Source organism: Peromyscus californicus, unplaced genomic scaffold, assembly GCF_007827085.1.
Source record: "Peromyscus californicus insignis strain IS unplaced genomic scaffold, ASM782708v3 Scaffold_5__1_contigs__length_169319896, whole genome shotgun sequence".
Lineage (NCBI taxonomy): Eukaryota > Metazoa > Chordata > Mammalia > Rodentia > Cricetidae > Peromyscus > Peromyscus californicus.
In genome coordinates, this window is record NW_026294573.1 from 97,743,994 (window position 1) to 97,764,688 (window position 20,695).

The 20,695-nt window shown below is 40.5% G+C and overlaps 1 protein-coding gene across 1 annotated transcript in view; it reads left to right on the plus strand.

The window, feature by feature from the left end:
- Grin3a (glutamate ionotropic receptor NMDA type subunit 3A) overlaps positions 1-20,695 on the plus strand; it is a 197,043-nt gene that overhangs the window by 66,241 nt on the left and 110,107 nt on the right. Inside the window, exon 3 of the mRNA XM_052718787.1 lies at positions 11,072-12,119. Within this exon, the coding sequence (XP_052574747.1) occupies positions 11,072-12,119 (1,048 nt within the window). The remainder of the gene's footprint in view (positions 1-11,071; positions 12,120-20,695) is intronic.

The following is a 20,695-nucleotide window of genomic DNA, read 5'->3' on the forward strand; positions in this document are numbered from 1 at the left end:
AATGATAATAGCCTATATTGTTTTGGATATCTGGGGCCTCCCTGACCAATAACTCATAGAGAGGTAATCCATGCCTAGTACTAAGATTTTCATTTAATAACTCGTGTTGTGTGGAAGCAGCATTGTTCACTCAGGCAGGGTACCTCTGTTCAAACTTCCTTTTTTGTTGTTGCTGATACACTTTTAATTAGTTCACAAAGTAGTGGGGCTTCTTAAGGCTTCGCCATACATCCTTAGCTTTGGTTAATCTGCCTGCTGTTCCTTCTTTCTGCCACTCTATTCCCCAATCCCCACTTAAACCTTTAGCTCCTAGTATTGCTCCCTCTCTCATTTCATCTCATGGGTGTTCTACTATCCACTCTTATTTTATTTCTTACTTGGGTTGCAGGATCCGACTCCCATGCAGCTTCTTCACGCACAGTTCATTCTGGCTAGCCCTGCCCCTGCCCCTGCCCCCTCATTTCCTGTTCCCATCACTCCACTACCTGCTTGAACCTTTCTGTCCCCAGTGTTCCCCCTCGCTATTTTCATTTCACTTGTATTCTAATAACTCCCTCTCTCAAATTGCAACCCCCACCAATAACCCAACTCTAGTTCCCAGGACTACACCTGAACTCCAGGTTAGATTTTATTGAAGTGGGGATGAAATTTTCAAGGAATAAAAAAGGAAAATTGCAATTGAAAAAAGCCAGGCCCGGGTAGTTTTAGAACTGACTCCAAAACTCTAGTGGAAGAGCAAAATACTGATCCACTAAAATTTATCTTAATCGTTTCTTAGGAAAGTCCTTAACTTACTGTCTTTTCAAAATACCTTTCTACTTCATTTTGAAAATACAATAAAATTTCTCTCACTGAATTAAAGGAGGGAGATCTAATTGGATCTCTGACTTACTTTTTAATTTTTAAAATTATTGTAGGTTTATGTATTTTATTTTGTGTACCAATATTTTGTCTGCATGTGTGTCTGTGCACCATGTGCATGCTTGGTGCCTGTGAAGGTCAGAACTGTCACATACCCTGGAACTAGACTTAGCATGGTTGTGAGCCGCCATGTGTGTCCTGGGAACTGAACTCAGGTCCTCTGCAAGAGCAGGGAGTGCTCTTAACCATGGAGTCATTTCTTCAGCCCTCTATAATTTATTTTTAAATACCCTAATTGCATTTAATCAGTCATTAGACCTCACACAAACTTCCTGATGACATCTACTCAACATCTACTCAACACCTACCTGTGCCCCGCCCCCAACCCGTATACTCTCTCTGACTTCAGTCTCTTATCAAAGGAAAAGAAAGTATGTCATTCCCCATGTATGCCTTAAGTGCAACCCTATTATCCTCCTCAAGAGTGTCATATTGGAAATGTTCTTGTATCTTTTCCTATATCAACACATTTTCTACTTCTGCTGAGTCATTCCTAGTATAAATGCCAGTGTATCTACACCACCAGAATGTACATACATATGTATGTAGGAGTATATACACTATATACACATGAGTAAAACACTCAAGCAGTGTTTTATTTAATTTTCAGCCTCCATCAATATTCATTGTTTTCTTTTTCATAGTATAATCCTCTAAAAAAGAATTATGCCCAGCTTCTCTCTTTGCCTTCTTCCTGAAGCTGGTGCTCTGAGCCGCTGGGCTGAAAACTTTCATAAAATACCCTACAGACGTCACCAGCAAGCCACACATTTCTAAACCAACACTTCACTTTAAGCCCTTTATTTAATTCAGTTTGTTAGAAGCATTTGAGACCCTTCATGACCTTTTTACTCGGCATCTAGAGTGCAGCATACTATTTCCCCATGTCAAGGGAAATGTGCCACCCCCACCTGTTACAGTGCCCCAGACATTTCCCTTGGACTTCTGCTCTTCTACAGTATTCACTATAGTCTCGTTGGTTTTTTTTTTCCCAAGACAGAGTTTCTCTGTGTAGTTTTGGTGCCTGTCCTGGATCTTGCTCTGGAGACCAAGCTGGCCTTGAACTCACAGAGATCCACCTGGCTCTGCCTCCCGAGTGCTGGGATTAAAGGTGTGCACCACCGCCACCCAGCTCATTGGCTCTTCTTAACTACCATGCATAGGCTCTTGATACCCAAATTTGTATCTCCTGCATAGACTTCATATATTAACTCTAGATGATAATTATCTACTTTACGTCTACATTTTGATGTTGATAAATTATCTCAAACTTAACATTCACAAAATAGAACTAGATTATTCTCTTCAGCCTCAAACCTGATTTGTTTTATCATTTTCATTTTCTCAATTAACAGTAACCCCATTTGGGTTGGCTAGCTTTATGTCAACTTGACAGGAGCTAAAGTCATTTGGGGAGAGGAAACCATGATTGAGAAAATGCTCCCAACCAAAATGGCCAATGGAGCACTTCTTAATTGGTGATTGAAGGGGGAGAGGCTAGCTCTCTGTGGTCAGTGTCACCCCTGGGCTTGTCGTCCGGGGTACTATAAGAAGGCAGGCTGAGTGAGATATGAAGAAGAAGTCTGTAAGCCACACTCCTCCATGACCTCTGCATCAGTTCCTGCTTCCATGTTCCCTCCTTGAGTTCCTGCCCTGACTTCCTTAAGTGATGAACTGGTATATGAAAGAGTAAATGAAATAAATCCTTTCCTCCCCAAATTGCTCATCGTGTTTTACCATAGCAATAGAAACCCTAAAACAGCAGACCCCACCCCTTCTCTATCTGTTCTCTCTCTGCTCTGCTCTGCTCTGTCTCTTCCCCGCCATCTTTCTCTCTGCCCATGGCACATGCTCTTTCCCAGGCATGGTTTTCTAGTACCACATCCCCCTCTTCCTCGTAACAAAGCTCTCTGTAACAAACAAACAAAACAAAAAAAACAAACAAACAAAAAAACCTAAAACAGAAATTGGTACCATAGAGTTATCTATTGCTGGTAACCTTACCCTGTTGTTTGTGGGAGGATTTTTTTAATGTGGGGCTGGAAAAAGCATTGAGTATTCAGAGACTAATGCATTGTTCTATAGGAAGTTGCAAGGGAATATTGAGAACAATGCACACAATGAAAGCCTAGTTTGTGAAGTTTCAGGGAGAGGTTTGAGAACTTTTCAAGGACCTTATTACAACTATTATGTGATGTTTTGAATTAAGAATCTATGGTTCTGGTTAGCTGGAGCTATAGAATCATCTGTGATTAATAAAATATCATAAACACTAAAGTGAGACTTTTGCTTTGCTGGGACAATCTCTACTGGTCAGTTGGAGCAAATGAATCAGTATGGTTAAAAATAAATCAGCATCACTGAGACAAAATCTTCTGAGAAGTGTTTCCTTTGGATAACACAAAGAAGTTATGGTCCAGATGTGGCCAATGTTGTGCCTTACACTGGCAGCCAAACTTGGTAATGTGTGAAAGTTTCACAAGTGATACTGGTTTTGAAGGCATCAATGGGTCATGAAAAGGAGCTAAGGTTTTGTACTGAAAGAGACCAGGAGGGACCATTAACAAAGGCACAGCTTTAGTTGCACTAGAAGCCCCAAAATTGAAAGAGTCATAGAAAGATGTTGAGTTTTGACACCATGTGGCAGGATCAGAGTCCCTGAAGAGAGTCCAGGAAAAACTGTTGGTGAAGGTGCAGCCCAGTTGCAGTAGAAACCCAAGCATATGCTTCCATCAGTTGCTGGATAAAGGCTCTCTGTTGACAATTAGGTAGTCATCAATCTGATTACAATAGATGGCCAGTTCAGGCACCCTCTCCACTATTACTAGGAGTCTTACCTGGGATCATCTTTGTGGATTCCTGGAAGTTTTCCTGGCACCAGGTTCCTAACCCCAAAATTCACCGCCCCCACCGCATCAAGACATCTCTTTTGTTACTCTCCCCCTCCATCCTACCCCCAACCTGCCTCCCTTACACAGCTTGCCAACCTGCTCCCTTAAATATCCATTTCCCCAACCCCCACCCCTGCTCCAGTTTACCCAGGATATCTCTTCTATTTCTCCTTCCCAGGGAAATCCATGCATCCCTCTTTGAACCCTCTTTGTTATCTAGTCTCTCTGGAGCTGTGGATTGTAGATTGGTTATCCTATACTTTACTCCTAATACTCACCTATGAGTGAGTACATACCAAGTTTGTCTTTCTGGGTCTGGGTTACCTCACTCAGAATGATTTATCCTAATTACATCCATTTGCCTGCAAATTTCACGAGGTCATTGTTTTTTTACAGCTGAGTAATACTCCATTGTGTAAATGTACCACATTTTCCTTATCCATTCTTCAGTTGAGGAGCATCAAGGATGTTCCCAGATTCTGGCAATTATAAATAATGCTGTTATGGACATAGTTGAGCAAGTGTCCTTGTGGTATAATTGAGCATCCTTTGGGTATATGCCCAAGATTGGTATAGCTGGGTCTTGAGGTAGATTGATTCCCAATTTTCTGAGAAACTGCCATACTGATTTCCAAAGTGGCTGTACAAGTTTGCACTCCCACCATCAGTAGAGAAATGTTCTCCTTTCTCCACATCCTCTCCAACATAAGCTGTCATCAGTGTTTTTGATCATAGCCATTCTGACAGGTGTAAGATGGTATCTCAGAGTCATTTTGATTTGCATTTCCCTGATGACTAAGAATGTTGAACAATTCTTTAATTGTATTTCAGCCATTTGAGATTCTTCTGTTGAGAATTCTCTGTTTAGCTCTCTATCCCATTTTTTAATTGGATTATTTGGTATTTTGATGTCTAGTTTCTTGAGTTATTTATATATTTTGGAGATCAGCCCTCTGTCAGACATGGGGTTGATAAAGATCTTCTGCCATTCTGTAGACTGCTATTTTGTCTTATTGACAATATCCTTTACCTTACAGAAGTTTTTCAGTTTCAGGAGTTTCCATTTATTAGTTGTTGATCTCAGTGTGGGTGTTACTGGTGTTATATTCAGGAAGTAATCTCCTTTGCCAATACATTCAGGCTAGTTTCCACTTTCTCTTCTATCAGGTTCACTGTAACTGGATTTATAGGGGGAGGCAGTAGATTCGAGTCAAGGGGGAGGGAACAGGGGAGAGTAGGGAGGGGAAATGGTGGTCCGTATGTAAATGAAAATGTTAGTTAAATGAAATAAAATTTTTAAAAACAAGCATTTTGGAGATGCCGATACCATGGGATGGCCACCAAGTACAGTAGCAGCTATGGAGTGGAGCCCAGCTGAGACTAGGAGACAAGCTGTGTGTGCTTTGGGGGCCATCTGGAGCCCAGTTGATAACAAATGGGTCCCAGATATCAAATACTGAGCTTTTGGACTTTGGTTTTTCTTTTGTTTGAATGTAGCTGTGTCTTAGTTCTTTCCTCTTTGAATAAAAAGCATGTAATTTATGTTTTATTTTACAGGATCCCACAATTAACAGACTTTGGAAGTTAAAAGAGACTTTAGAATTTTAGAAAGAATGGATGTTTTAGAGAAACTTTAAACTTTGAAAGAGACTGGGTGTTTTAAAGAGATGGAACTTTTAAACTGTTGGAATTTTTAAAGAATGTGGAACTTTTAAAAGCCAGAATGTTTTATATTGTGATATTAATATTAACATGCCATCTTGGAGACAAATGCCATTTGAGTAGTGATATAGTTTTGTGTCAAGTTGACAAGGGGTCAGTTGTGCTGGCTTGTTTTATGTCAACTTGACACATGGAGAGTCATTTGACAAAAGGAACCCTTGACTGATAAAACACCTGCCATCAGATTGGCCTATGGGCAAGCTTGTGGGATGTTTTCATGACTGGTGATTGATGTAGGAGGGCCCAGCTCACTGTACGTGGTGGCACCCCTGGGCTGGTGATTCTGAGCACTATAAGAAAGCAATGTGAGCAAGCTACAAGGAGCAAGCTATTAATCACTAATTTTTCCTGGCTCCTGCCTCTAGGTTCTTGCTCTAAGTTCCTGCCCTGTCTCTCTTAGATATGGAATAAACCATTTCATCCACAGGTTGCATATGGTCACAATGTTCTATCACAGCAATATAAAACCTAACTTTCCAGTTGTCTAAGGCAACACTATTTAGAGGCATCCTTGTGCCTCCTTCTTCTCAGAAACAATGTCTACTTAGTCAGAAAATCTGTCCATTCCAGCATAAAAACAAATCAAGATGCAAGACTCTGTCTACTACATCAACCTCTCAGCGCACACCATCATCACCTTTTGTCTGTGGAATGGGCTCCTAACTGGTATTGTTTCTGTTCTGGACATTTTAGTTGATCATCATTTAGCAACATAGCAATACCATTAGGACAGTAGTTAAGTCATAGCATTTCTCTGTTCAACTAATAACAGTGCATTTCACATAGAGAAGAAATAAAGTCCTTGGAATTACCTACAACAACTAATTTTTTGCAAACTCATTGGTCTATACATTTTCTCTGATTTCATCTTCAAAAACCTGCCTTGAAAGATACCAAACACACACCCACATCAATGATGTGGGACTTGGTTTTTAATAAACTGTCATCTTCTCAGAGAGAAGTCCTTGCCATTTTTACTTTCCCTCTTTTGCAACTAGTACTCCAAAATATTCAACACGTTATTACTTTTCGGAAATGCTTACTCTTTTTCTTTCTGTAGAGTATAAGTGCATAAGCTATTATCCCCACCCTGCACCTAGCATCTAGAACAGTGCTTGGCATATAGTGACTATTAGTGAATAAGTAAGTGCTTGAATAATTGATGTATCATCTTTTAAAACATCTTTCTTCATTTGTTTAATGAATGAGAACATCCTTTAGTTAACATGTCAAGATTTTCTATGCAAATGTGGCTTCCAAAATAGATCATAAATATATTAAACACCAATCTGGTATATACTGTGAGCTGTCTCAAGGTTAGTTTAATGTAATTTTCAAAGTGCAAATTTTGTTTATGTTGTCTTACAAATCAACACTTACTATTGACTCATAACATAATTGGAAGCTTTTAATAAAGTCAAATTAACTACTGAGCCTCATTATTTTACGTATAATGGTACCTTGGGAGGTTTGCGGAACTTCTTTCTTTTAAAAAAAAATCATGTGCAAAGCACAGTGCTAAACTAAATTCTTGCTTCTACAGTGAGATTCAAGCCACATGTATCTGTGTAGCCAATAATATCAAAAACATTATAATATTCTTCTGCATGGTCTTGGGGTCATCATCAATTCTTTCTTGTATACATTTAACTTATTTCCAAGCCAATGTAACTATCAAAAATCTCTAGCTATGTCATTAAACTGCTCAGAAATCTCTACAGTTCTTGTTTTATTATTAAAATAAAATTCAATCTTATGCAGCAGGTGCGCACACCTCTGTATTCTACGTGCCACCTGTTTTCCCTACATTAAATGTTAATGTTTTCTACTGCACATGCCAATCAGATTGTTGTGTTTACCACTCCCTCTTATACAGTCTACCTCTTTTCTCTATAATATTTCTGAATCTGCAATATGTGAGAAGAGTGCATATCCACGTTGGCGCGGTTGACTGATAAGCATAGAAAATTGTGATGTTGTTATTGCTTGGGATGCAAGCTCTCAATCCCGCTAAACAACCTTAAGATTACGTTTGCCTGGTTTTCACAGCCACAATGCTCTCTAGGAATGTGATGGACTTCTGGTCAGCTACATCCTACGGGTCTTCTCTATATGACTTCTTGTCAAGCTGAGCTTTGTGTGTTAGTGCTATGGTTTATGAGCTAAATGTAACCCTGTGAATCTGTCCTCTTAAAATCCTCTTTATGAAGATGAAGTATCTCTCACCTCTTCGCATCTGCTGCTTGTGGGACACAGAGGGAGGGGAGGATGAGATGGGAGGGAAAGAAGGAAAAACCATCTTTCTTCACATAGGAATTGTGGCCAGCTTCTTCATCCTTCCCAAGTACCACCTATATGCCTGGCAAAGAAAAAGAATCATGTCCCTGCCAGACAAAATCCTGTCAGTGGTTCCTCACTGCCTTCACTGAGGCCTCAGATCTGACATAATTTGTTTGCCATCCCTGGTCTCTGGGCTCATTTTTTACCACTTGGATCTCATGACTCGCACCCTTGTTTCTAGATTTTGAACGTGTCTTGCCCAGATAACTGCATCACTGCCCAGCTTCTCTGCCTGGAAAAGTGTACCTTCTTCTTCAAGACTCAGCCCTGCTCCTCCTCCTCTAAGATTCCTTCCTTGATACCCTGGGTCAGAATGTCCAAGCTTGGGGAAACCCTGCCATACTATAGGGGCTTGATTCACCTATTCATTTTCTTTTCCCCTACAACTAGTCCTTGAGCTCTTTAAGCCAATGAGGTGATTTTCAGCTCAACAGCCATAAGTGCTAAGCACGCTGCCAGGTAGTTTGTATCCATTTATCTTGCCAACAAAATGATTCCTCACTTTCCTTTTCTTTCTTGTTCATCCAAGAAGAGTCCAGGGCAAGTACAGAAGGGCATGGTGGAATTCAATTTAAGCAAAAATGAGATTTCTACCTTCTAATATTTCAGGTAATAGAGTGAAAATCCAGACTTAGCTACCCACTGTCATCTTTCACAAAGAATACCTAGTGAGGATGACTGTAGCTGAAAGCTATCAATGAGATGGTTTTCATTTATCCTTACTATAAAAGGAAAAATAAAAAAGATACAAATGAACTGTCATAAGTATGAATTCACAAACAGAATTTCTCCATGACAATTTCACAGTAAAATATGCTCTGGGTTTTTTGTTTTGTTTTGTTTTGTTTTGACAAATGTCTGCCACAGATGCACTGGGCATTGTCCTTCAGCCATGGCCATGTTAAATGTTCACACTGATAATGAGGAATAGCTTTACCAGAATGTGGGAACCACAAAATCTATGAAAGATTTATACAGACTTCTAATGCCTTTTAACTGGGAAGATTCAAATATATATTTAGTCAGAAGAAATCTCTCCTGGATCCTTCCAGTTAAAACTCCATCATCATTAAGCCCCAAATATTCTCAAACTAATGAAGAGTTGTTTCTACAACTTTCACTTTATGTTTCTATGACCACAAAATTGGCCAAATGAAACTTACCCATTTACCACCAGACTTTTCATCCCCTGAGTTAGGCCAGCATCCCATGTGTGTGCATGTTTTAAGAAATCTAAAGGTAGGTATCGAATTAAAAACACCATCATAATTGTTCTTCTTTTGTGGCACCAAGGGATTTGTCAGTTGATTAATCTATATATGATTTTAATGATTTGGATCCCTGTTTCTCTGAAGTAGAAAACTGTTTTAAAGTCTAAGATAGCTGAGACTTCATTACTTCTTGCAAAATAGAATTTATTTAAGTAGTAGCATCCCACTGGGGTGCTTTAACATGAGTGATTGCCGTTACATGCAATCTACCACAACAAATGGTTTCATTGCCTTCAGTGACAGTAGCATCTTCAAATGTGATTCACACTTATCACTAATGAAAATTAGGGAATATTTCACACTTTCTGATTTTTCTATATCCCTTCTGCAGCAACATGACTTCTTCTGCATTTGTAAATTATGGAATAATATATGTGGCAGGCAATTCATGAATATGTTTCTCTGGGCAGCTAGACCTGTCACTGGGCTCCTCAAAACACATACTATGCTACACCCCACATTTCAATTTAATTCCTTTTCATTTTAAATATGCTGAAGTCACTGCTAAGGGTTTATGCTAAGGCAGTGGTTTGGTCTCCAGCTAATAACACAACATCTCTACATTGGAAGGTGTATTGTGTATTACATGCACTGTTTGAAAGCCTTGTAATATAACAAAGATCAGTTTCCCCATTCTTTACTAAGGATTAAATTAAATCTTTGAGTCAAGTAACCTGCTCAGGGTCACTACTATTGGGAAACTGGGTGAAGATTCAAATACAGGTCCATCTGACACCAAAGCCTGAGCTTTTATTCTGAAACAAGGTCATCATTAAGTGTATGTGTTAGCTCTGTTATCCCCTCTTCCTGTTTGAGAAAAGCAGATGCTGTGACCAAGCATTTTCCTGTCTAGTCAATGTCAAAATGTATATGGAAAGTGCTCAAGTCCACAGGGCTAGAAATCGTGTGGCATTTAGTCATTTTCCTTGCTTTGACTTCTAGCAGATTCTTTCTCTAGAGTTAGGGCCAATTGTTTTCTTCTAATGGTGAGGGAGGATAGCCTGAGGCTGTCCTGGGAACAGCAAGTTTATTTATCATCCTTTTCTTTGTTCTGTGGGTAATATCCAGCATGCATCTCTGATTGGCCCCATGAGGAGAGATATGCTAATTTTCTACTCTACAAGGAAAAACATTATACAAAAGATGGCTATTCCCTGATGATATAAATGCAATTTTAAGCAATTATAAAAGAATATACATATTTATTAAAACTCATCTCTATACCAAAAATTTCATGGAACAGATTTCATCACAATCAAAAGTTGTAAACAATAGAACTGAATGTCAAAGATGTTCAGAACCTCCATAAGTTGGAAACCTGTGAAAAATATATAATAGCAATGAGTGCCACTTTTAGCAATCAATAAAAATATTTGGAGTAAAACCAATTAATTGTCAAGCACCTTGCCAGAACTAGAACTTGAAGGTAAGATCTCATTAAAGTCTATATTATTCTTGAAGAAAGTATAGATAGACAAAGCCTTTGTTTTTAAAAGTAGGACTCCCCAGGGAAGAGCGTACCAATTGGTTTTCTAATAATAAATGGTGTTGTACTCATTTCTTGAAACCCCCAGAGACCACCAAGGAGCCGGTTTCCGATACAAGCACATAAGGGTCCTTTTATTGTCAGGTTCAACCTGGGCCACCTCCAGGCATATGGAAGGAAATGCAGTGGTGACCCTGGGCGCAGGGATAGAGAGTTTTTATAGGGAAAAACCACAAGCTGGGAATTACGTGTTTTGGCAACTTGGTGTTGGGTAAAAGGGATATGGGGCAAGGCGATTTTTATATTACAATTTAAAAAATAAAAGAAATATTTTTAATAGGACTTCTTTTTATTAAGACAGAAAAGCAAGGATCAGCACTGGTTCTTGACTTTGGCATTGCCTCTTTTTCTTACTTTCTACCTTTGATCCTCTTTCCCAGGTTTTTAGCCAACACCACTTTCAGAGGTCTCAGTGGCTCCATCAAAGTAAAAGGTTCTACCATCATCAGCTCAGAAAACAACTTTTTCATCTGGAACTTGCAGCATGACCCTGTGGGAAAGCCCATGTGGACTCGCCTGGGCAGCTGGCAAGGGGGACGAATTGTCATGGACTCTGGAATATGGCCAGAGCAGGCCCAGAGGCACAAAACCCACTACCAGCACCCAAATAAGTTACACTTGAGAGTGGTGACCTTGATTGAACACCCATTTGTTTTCACAAGAGAAGTAGATGATGAAGGCTTATGCCCTGCTGGACAACTCTGTCTAGACCCAATGACTAATGACTCTTCCATATTGGACAGCCTGTTTAACAGCCTCCATAGCAGTAATGATACAGTGCCAATCAAATTCAAGAAGTGCTGCTATGGGTATTGCATTGATCTGCTGGAACAGCTAGCAGAAGACATGAACTTTGACTTTGACCTCTACATTGTAGGGGATGGAAAGTATGGAGCTTGGAAAAATGGTCATTGGACTGGGCTGGTTGGCGATCTCTTGAGTGGAACTGCCAACATGGCAGTCACTTCTTTCAGCATCAATACTGCACGAAGCCAGGTGATAGATTTCACCAGCCCTTTCTTCTCAACCAGTTTGGGCATCTTAGTGAGGACTCGAGACACAGCAGCTCCAATTGGAGCCTTCATGTGGCCACTTCACTGGACCATGTGGCTGGGGATTTTTGTAGCTCTGCATATCACTGCCATCTTTCTCACTCTGTATGAATGGAAGAGCCCATTTGGTATGACTCCTAAGGGGCGGAATAGAAACAAAGTCTTCTCCTTCTCTTCTGCCTTGAATGTCTGCTATGCCCTTCTGTTTGGCAGAACAGCAGCCATCAAACCCCCAAAATGCTGGACTGGAAGATTTCTGATGAATCTTTGGGCCATTTTCTGTATGTTTTGCCTTTCTACATACACGGCGAACTTGGCTGCTGTCATGGTAGGTGAGAAGATCTATGAAGAGCTTTCTGGGATTCATGACCCTAAGGTAATTGTTTGCTTTACTCCAGCTTTCCTTGGTTGCCATGATAATTCCATGTGTTTTGTCTTCTTCTGTGGTATTTCTGTCTCCTTCATTTGATTCAAGAATATTCTCTGAGTTGGTTCAGTCAGTAAAGTAAGTGTACCACAAGGTAAGGACCTGCATTTTGTCCACAGAACTCACATAAAAAGCTTGGAGGTGAGGGTTGGCATCTGCATCCAATCCTAGTGCTGCAGAGGTGGAGACACATGGATTGTTGGCCAGTGAGTTCAGTGAGCCAGGGTAGTGAGATACCTGTATCTAAGCACAAGATGGCTGACATCCTGAGCAGTAACCTTCAACGTCAACTACTTACATCCACATGCACATACACATAGATGTACAGGCACACACAGAAATGCACCTACATACATGTATACACAGGAGCAGGCACACATGAATATTCTCTCTGCCAACTGCATAGACCAGTAAAAAGATTTTACCTAGTTAAACTAAATGGATTATGACTGTCATTGTTATCTGTTATTATTTTATTAAATGAAACAAAATGGAGAGCATTATTAACAATTGTTTTATAGATAATATTGCTTGTGCAAACATCTGTTAGTGTAGCTTTTCTTGGTTGTTAAGCCAGCTGACAGAATGACTGTTGGGGAGTATTTTTGCAGCACAACAATAGTTTATAGCATTTTACCCACAGAAATCCTAACAAACTGATCAATTACTTTTGGGGAAAATTAATAGAAATAAATAAGAGAGACCATATTTTAAATAGCAAAGCATTTGTTTTATTGTTAAAATACCCAAAGAAATGGAAAGAGCTGACATGTTATCGTAAGCACAGTGGGGTCAGCTGTGAGGAACCTCACAAGAATCGGAAGAAGGAATTCTGAACTGAGCTGGCAAGATTAGCTAAGGGCAGAGTGTCCTTACAGAGTAAGGAAAGCTGAGTAGTCAGCCACTTTTGGTAAAGGAGGGGTCCTTACAGTGTCCTTAGAATGTCCACAGGCATTTGAAAATATTTTATCTGTCTTGGATGCCTTAGACATCCAACTAGGCAGGTAGAAGAAAGTGGAGAGGGAAGACAGACACAAATCAAGATGGAGTGATTATTTTAGCTTGACTGGACCTGGAATGACCTAGGGTGTGTGACTCCAGAGAGGTGTAACTGAGGAGGGAGTACCTACCCTGAATGTGGGGAGCACCATCCCATGGTCTGCAGGCCAAAAATGAATGAAAATAAGAAAACAGAGGCCAGGTGAATAATCAAAATATCATTCATGTCTCCCTGCTTCCTGACTGCGGGCATATGACCCACTGTCCTACACTCATGTCATCATGGCTTCTTTGCAATTGTCTGTATAACCTCAACATAAAATTAAATAATCTCTTCTTACATTAATTTATTTTTGTCAGATATTAGACTCTAGCAATAAGAAAAGCAGTTAGTACATTAATACATGTGTAATACTCAGGCAAGGATAGCCATGTCTATGTTCTCTCTGGATTAAAATGGAATCCCTTTCAATGGGTGAGTAAACAGAGATTCCAACCTAACTATATTCCAGGGAAGCCTTTGGAATCAGGCCTAAGGGTGTACTGAAGCACTGATGGAGATGCAGATCCTAAGCAGGGTGCATCCTAATGTACGGAAAACAGCTGGTAGAGATGGGAAACACTAAGAACACATCATGATCAAAGCAAGATGAGCTAAGTCATCTTTCAAGTGGTGCAGCCATCATCATGCCTTTTCTGATGCCCCTCACCCCTCACATTTCAAGGTATTGATCCATATGTCATACACCTTTTTTGAATAATTTTAATTCATTTCATAAGACATCAGAAAATTGGGAATCGCCTGTCAGTGGTGGCTCACACCTTTAATCCCAGCACTCGGGAGGCAGAGCCAGGCAGATCTCTGTAAGTTCAAGGCCAACCTGGTCTACAGAGTGAGATCCAGGACAGGCACCAAAACTACACAAAGAAACTCTGTCTCGAAAAAAAAAAAAAAAAAAGGAAAAAAGAAAATTAGGAATCTATCAACTGTTCTCAGTAACTGATGGAGTGGCCCAGAGGACCGGTGACATCACCAGAGAATTTTCATAAATAGTTGTGATGAAACTGACCAAAAGAACATGAGGAATTTCACCTATATGCAACTACAAACATCCCAAAGTGCAAAATCAGCCCGCAAGAATTGAGCTAAAATCGCTTCACTAACTAGGAAAGGAATTGTGTTGCTTCTTAATGAACACTTGGGGTTTTATGTTATGAGCTGGAATCCAGCCAAATGCAAATAAGTTCTTTAGAATAAACAAATACATCACCCCAAAGATAGACGTTGGTGATGCACCAGCATTCACACTCTATAGCAGTGTTAGCATCTGCCACTTATCATTTCCCCCAGTAGTCCTGTAGATCTCTTGAAGATTCAGTCTTGATAGACTTACTGTAGACTTTGTGCAAGAATCTTAGCAATGTGACTTTGCAATTAAAAACTGGAAATGGGAACTATCCATCCCACTCTAGTATAAAAACAATCTAATCCATGCCTGTTGTGCAGATTCCAGATGACTACCGTATGTAAAGGCTGAGCACAAAACTAACCAGAGTGTAGCTAGAGTTTTCCTTCCTGGCCCACAGTCAGGACAAATCTCTCTCACCTGCCAAGTCCCACAGCTGCTCAGACCCAACCAAGTAAACACAGAGACTTATATTGTTTAAACTGTTTGGACTAATGGCTCAGGCTTCTAGCTATCTAGTTCTTACATCTTAAATTAATCCATTTCCATTAATCTATACCTTGCCAGATGGCTCATGGCTTACCAGCATCTTCACATGCTGTTTCTCATTGTGGCGGCTGGCAGTGTCTCTCTCAGCCTTCCACTTCCCGGCTTTATTCTCCTCCTTTTCCCGTCTATACTTCCTGCCTGGCCACTGGCCAATCAGTGATTTATTTATTGACCAATCAGCAACACACTTGACAAACAGACCATCCCACAGCACTTCCCCTTTTCTTTTTTCAAAAAGGAAGGTTTTAACCTTAACAGAGTAAAATTACATATAATTTGGGAATTCAGGCGTAGCTTCTCTTACTACTTCCTGCTGGAGGGGGGCGCTGTATCTTATGGGGACACAAAGAAAATTTTAGGATTATGGAGTAGTCTATGAGGGTGTATTGTCTGAGCAAGTTGCCTTTAAACCATTCTGGATGTTGGATCATCTGGGCCATGGTGTCATCAGAGACCTTTCAGGGGGTCTTGGCTGGTCAAACCTGATGTATCTTAATCTGGAACAAATCCATAGCCTCTGGCTTTCTGTGGGAACAAAAGCAGAGTCTCCTTTCCAAAGCAACACATCCTTACATCCAAATTTTGAAGTCAAGGTATCTTTAAAATATACATTTTGGCATAACTCAACAGCTTTTACAATCAAATGTTTTTCTGCAGTTAAAAATCCCAAAGACAACACAATCCAGATTCTCTGTGTAATATTCATCTTTATGTGGCTTATTTTTTATATTAATTTTACTGTCTCTTTAAAGACTTTATTTTTTAAAACTATGTATTTGTTTTTATAACTGTATATGTCACCTTTTTGGTCTCTTTCAAGCCTACGTATATTTTACACACATTGTAAACTATTACATCTAAATCTGTCTTATTGTGAATCTATTACTTTAAACTGCAGCATTTGTAAGACTGAAACGACGCTATGGCTGCTGGCTCCACCCACTTCAGCTTCCCAACATGGCGGTGGTACGTTTACTGCCAGCTCTGGGAGCTATCTTGGGTCTATGCTTTTATCCAAGCAGCATGTAGCCCAGAAACCTCTTTTTTTTGTTTTGTACTAGCAAAGGCTAAATCCACCACACAGCTTAATGTGCCACTTGCAGAGGCCTCATTCCCGCCATACTGCAGATCAAGCGCACACGCTAGGAACCTGCCAGTAGCTCAAACTGGCAGGCTGCCGCTCATTTGAGAGAGACAACTAGGAACTGTTTTTAGCTCCGTTTTAGAATCTTTTTTCTCAGTTTTTAGGTGGAAACTCTTGCCACCACATTGGACGCCATTTGTAGCTAGAGTTTTCCTGCCTGGCCCACAGTCAGGACAAATCTCTATCACCTGCCAGTCCCACAGTTGCTCAGACCCAACCAAGTAAACACAGAGAGTTATATTGGTTACAAACTGTATGGCCGTGGCAGGCTTCTTGCTAACTGTACTTATAGCTTAAATTAATCCATTTCTATAAATCTATACCTTGCAACATGGCTCGTGGCTTACTGGCATCTTCACATGCTGTTTCTCATTGTGGCGGCTGGCAGTGTCTCTCTCAGCCTTCCACTTCCCAGCTTTATTCTCCTCCTTGTCCTGCCTATACTTCCTGCCTGGCCACTGGCCAATCAGTGATTTATTTATTGACCAATCAGCAACACACTTGACAAACAGACCATCCCACAGCACCAGAGTTTCATTCACCAGAAGTAGGTTGGCCAAAGCAAAGTCATGGGTGCCGTGTTTGAAAACCTGAAGCCGTAGCCAGTCAGAAGATTAAGAAGAAAATCAGACAGGTAAACCATACAGAGCAGAATAACTTCTAAGGAAAAAAAATACTTATGGAGCCGAGGAGATGGTCCAGTAAGTAAAATGCTTGCTGTGCAAGCGTGAGGACCTCAGTTTGAATCCTCACTGCCCACTTTAAAAGCCAGGCATGGCTGTCTTTTACCCAGCATTGGGAGATGGAGCCATGAGTGTCTGTAGGGCTTGCTTGCTAGCTAGTATAACTGAATAAGTGAGCTCTAGGTCCACTGAGAGACCCAGTCTCAAAAAATAAGATGGAGCTGGCCAGCGGTGGCACACACCTTTAATCCCAGCACTCAGGAGGCAGAGCCAGCCAGATCTCTATGAGTTCAAGGCCAGCCTGGTCTACAGAGTGAGATGCAGGACAGGCACCAAAACTACGCAGAGAAATTCTGTCTCAAAAAACAAACAAATAAATAAATATGATGGAGAGTAACTGAGAAATAATCAATGCTGCCCTCTAGGCTCTATGTGCAAATGAGCACATATGTGTACATATACACAACATGTGCAAACACATTACACACAGACATACACACATACACACACACACACACACACACACACACACACACACACACAATAAGTAGTCATTTAATCCCCAATACCACCAAAATAAAGGTTTTAGAAAACTAACCTAGCCCACAAGAAAAAAGTCTCCTGCCAGGTGGTGGTGGCACATGCCTTTATCCCAGAACTTTGGATTACGGTGAGTTTGAGGCCAGTCTGTTCTACAAAACAAGTTCCAGAACAGCCAGAGCTGTTATACAGAGAAACCCTGTCTTGAAAAAAAAAAAAAAGTCTCCCAACTGTACTGAGTCAATCTTGTGTTACAGCAGTTCACTTCTCAATAACACAGACAAACCTAATATAAACATGCTTGGTCTGAGACAATGGATGAATACCCAATCAAGGCTCATAAAACTATGTATTTATTCATGCTGTTTCTATTTAAAAATCTCTCATGGAGAGTTTTAGACATGCAGACACTCAGATTGTTTGGTCAGGCCAAGTACTTGATATCCATACTTGACACCTGGACTTTTGTATAATAATGTTGATTACAGAGTTTTTCAGATTTTATTCAGACACATGGTATGACATAAATTATGTAATTTATACACAGAGAGATAAGGTGAGAATAATTTTCAAACCCCTTGGTCACTCAGTGTTCACTCCTAAACATAACATAGCTATATGAAAGCTCTAAGGGTGAATGAGATGCCCAAGGAAGAAGGGAGCAGGGAGAATACTGTTCTTTGAGGAAAAGCACAAGTAACAAGAATTCTGGATGTGAAAGAGGATGAGATTTTTGGAGAGATAAGGTGGAGGGAAAGGAAGAGGAGGTGCCCTGTGTCAAAGCTCACAGGACCCTGACTGCCTTTCTGTAGACTGATTTCAAAGTTTTAATGTTAATATTATCTATCTACAATGCTTAGCTTCTAAGTGGTTGTCACAGAGGACAACAAAGCCAGAAGGATAAGGAAATGTGGTGTGGGTGTAGGTATGTGTGCCTGTCTCTCTGTCTGTCTGTCTGTCTGTCTGAATGTGTCTTTATGTGTGTATATTTCTGATCAAACTAAACCTTACAGGCCATAAGACGGCTTAGCATATAAAGCTGATGGCCTTAGCTCCAGCTCTGGAACTCTCATATCCTGGTTTGCTTTCTGGTGCTCCAATCGACATCACGACCAAAGGCTGCATGGGGAGAGAAGAGCTTGTTTCATCTTCCTCTTCCAGGTCACAGTCCATCATTAAGGGAAGTCAGGGCAGGAATTCAAACCAGAGCAATTTGGGACAGAGGAATAATCCTGCTTACTGGTTTTCTCCCTTTGGCTCTTGCTTAGCCGGCTTTCTTATACAACATAGGCCCACAGTCCCAAGGGTACACCGCACACAGTGGGCCGGATCCTCTACTATCAATCAACAATCCAGAAAATGCGCATCAGGCATGCCCACAGGCCAGCTTGATTGAGGCGATCCTCTAGTTGAGATGCCTTCAGTTCTGGCCTGTATAAAGGTGGCAGCTAATGCTCCCTAGAAGACTATATCAAGGTTAGAGAGCAGAATCCACAAGCTGCACATCTCACATGTCATGTATATACACACATTAATAGTAAGTAAATTTTTAAAAAGAAACTAAGTTTATGATGTAATTTTTCCCAATGTTTTTAAATTCCATTTTCTTTGTTTTAAGTTATTTTTAGTTGAGAATTTTGTAAAATGTATTTTGATCGCATTCACCTTCCCTCTCCCAATTCTTCCCAGATTCATTCCTTCCTCTATTCCCACCCAACTTTCTGTCTTTTTTCCCCCATCAAAACCAATTTGTGTTGCCCAAGAGTCCTCAGATGTATGGCCTTTCACTGGAGCATCGTCAATTTATTGGGGGGGCCATACTTTTAGAAAAAAAATTGACTCTTCCTTTCGCAGAAGGTAAAAATTGCTAATAGTCTCTGGGCCAGGAGTGGAACTGTAGCTCACCTCCCCTCCCCATGCTGAGGTTTGGTCTGGCTTGGGCTTTTTGCACAGGGCTTGTGCATGCTGTCACAATCGATGTGAGTTCATATGTTCAGCTGCCCTGCTGTGTCCAGAAGACATTGTTTCCTTGCAGTCACCTACTGCCTCTGACACTTACACTTTTACTGTCCCCACTTCTGCAATGATCCCTGGGTCATCGGAGGAGTTCGTGCAGCAGATATATTCCACTTTGGGCTGGACATCCTATAGTCCCTTATTCTCTGCAGTTTAGTAATTGATAGATCTCTGTGTTGATCTCACCTACTGCAAATAGAAGCTTCTTGGATGAGGACTAATAAGTGCTTTAATCTAGAGGTATAATAATTTGTCATTAGGAGCTGTTTTAATACTATGCCCATTCAGCAGAATTATAGTAGTCGGTTCTCTCCCAGGGTCTAGGATCTGTGTAGTGAGATGGTACTAGGTACTGGTTTCATCTTATGGAGCAAGACTTCTATCCAATCAGAAAGTGGTTGGTTACTCCCACAATAGTTGTCCCACTATTGCACCAGTAGACATGTCTTGCCAATCCAGTTGCTTTTATAGCTCATAGGGACCACATCTGGATAAAAGTGATGATTACTTTTCTCCTCCAATAGTGTGCATAATACTTACAGGACTATACAAGCTAATCTATAAAGATTAAGTTTACAGGTCAGTACCAGCTTAATTTCTCCATGTTCTGTGACTCAAGTTTGTGGTATTTTCAGCAATAGGTATCTTACTATCAAGTTATGGAAGGTAATGAAGAGCATTGTCAGTAGTTTAAAATGTTTGGGGATTCTTTGGGGCCCCACTTCCCAACAACTCTAAAAGAAGTAACCCATTCATGTCACTGAACATTTTATTTGTGAGCCTCTGGTGTCTAGTATAGGCATTATTGTCCCATTGTACAACAACTACTTTTCAACTCTTTTTACATATATGTATAGATATATTTTAGGAAGTTTCTATAGTAGTAGGTTTCCATATGACTTTTTGAAAAGTATTTAGTGCTATTTATCCCTCCCAGGTTCCTTCTTTAACCCTACTTGCTCCTTCTCTACCCCAATGTATCCCTTCCTGTTCCATATTTCTCCTCCTCCTCCTCCTCCTCCTCCTCCTCCTCCTGCTTCTTCTCTCTCTCTCTCTCTCTCTCTCTCTCTCTCTCTCTCTCTCTCTCTCTCTCTCTGTGTGTGTGTGTGTGATGCATGTGAACATGAGAGTGGGTTCACCATACTTGCAAGTTTGGAGACAGAGGTTGGCATCGGATGCCCTCCTCTGTTGCTCTCTATTTTATTATTTGAAATATGGTCTCTGGCTGATCTTGGATCTTACCAACTGGTAGCCCTCCTAACCAACAAGACCCCAGGATCTGCCTTCCTCTACCACTCCCACCAGTCACAAGGTCATAGACATGTGCCTCCTTTCCTAAGTTTTATGTGTTAGAGATCCAAACTCAAGTCTTCATGCTTATGCATCAAGTGCTTTACTCATTCATTT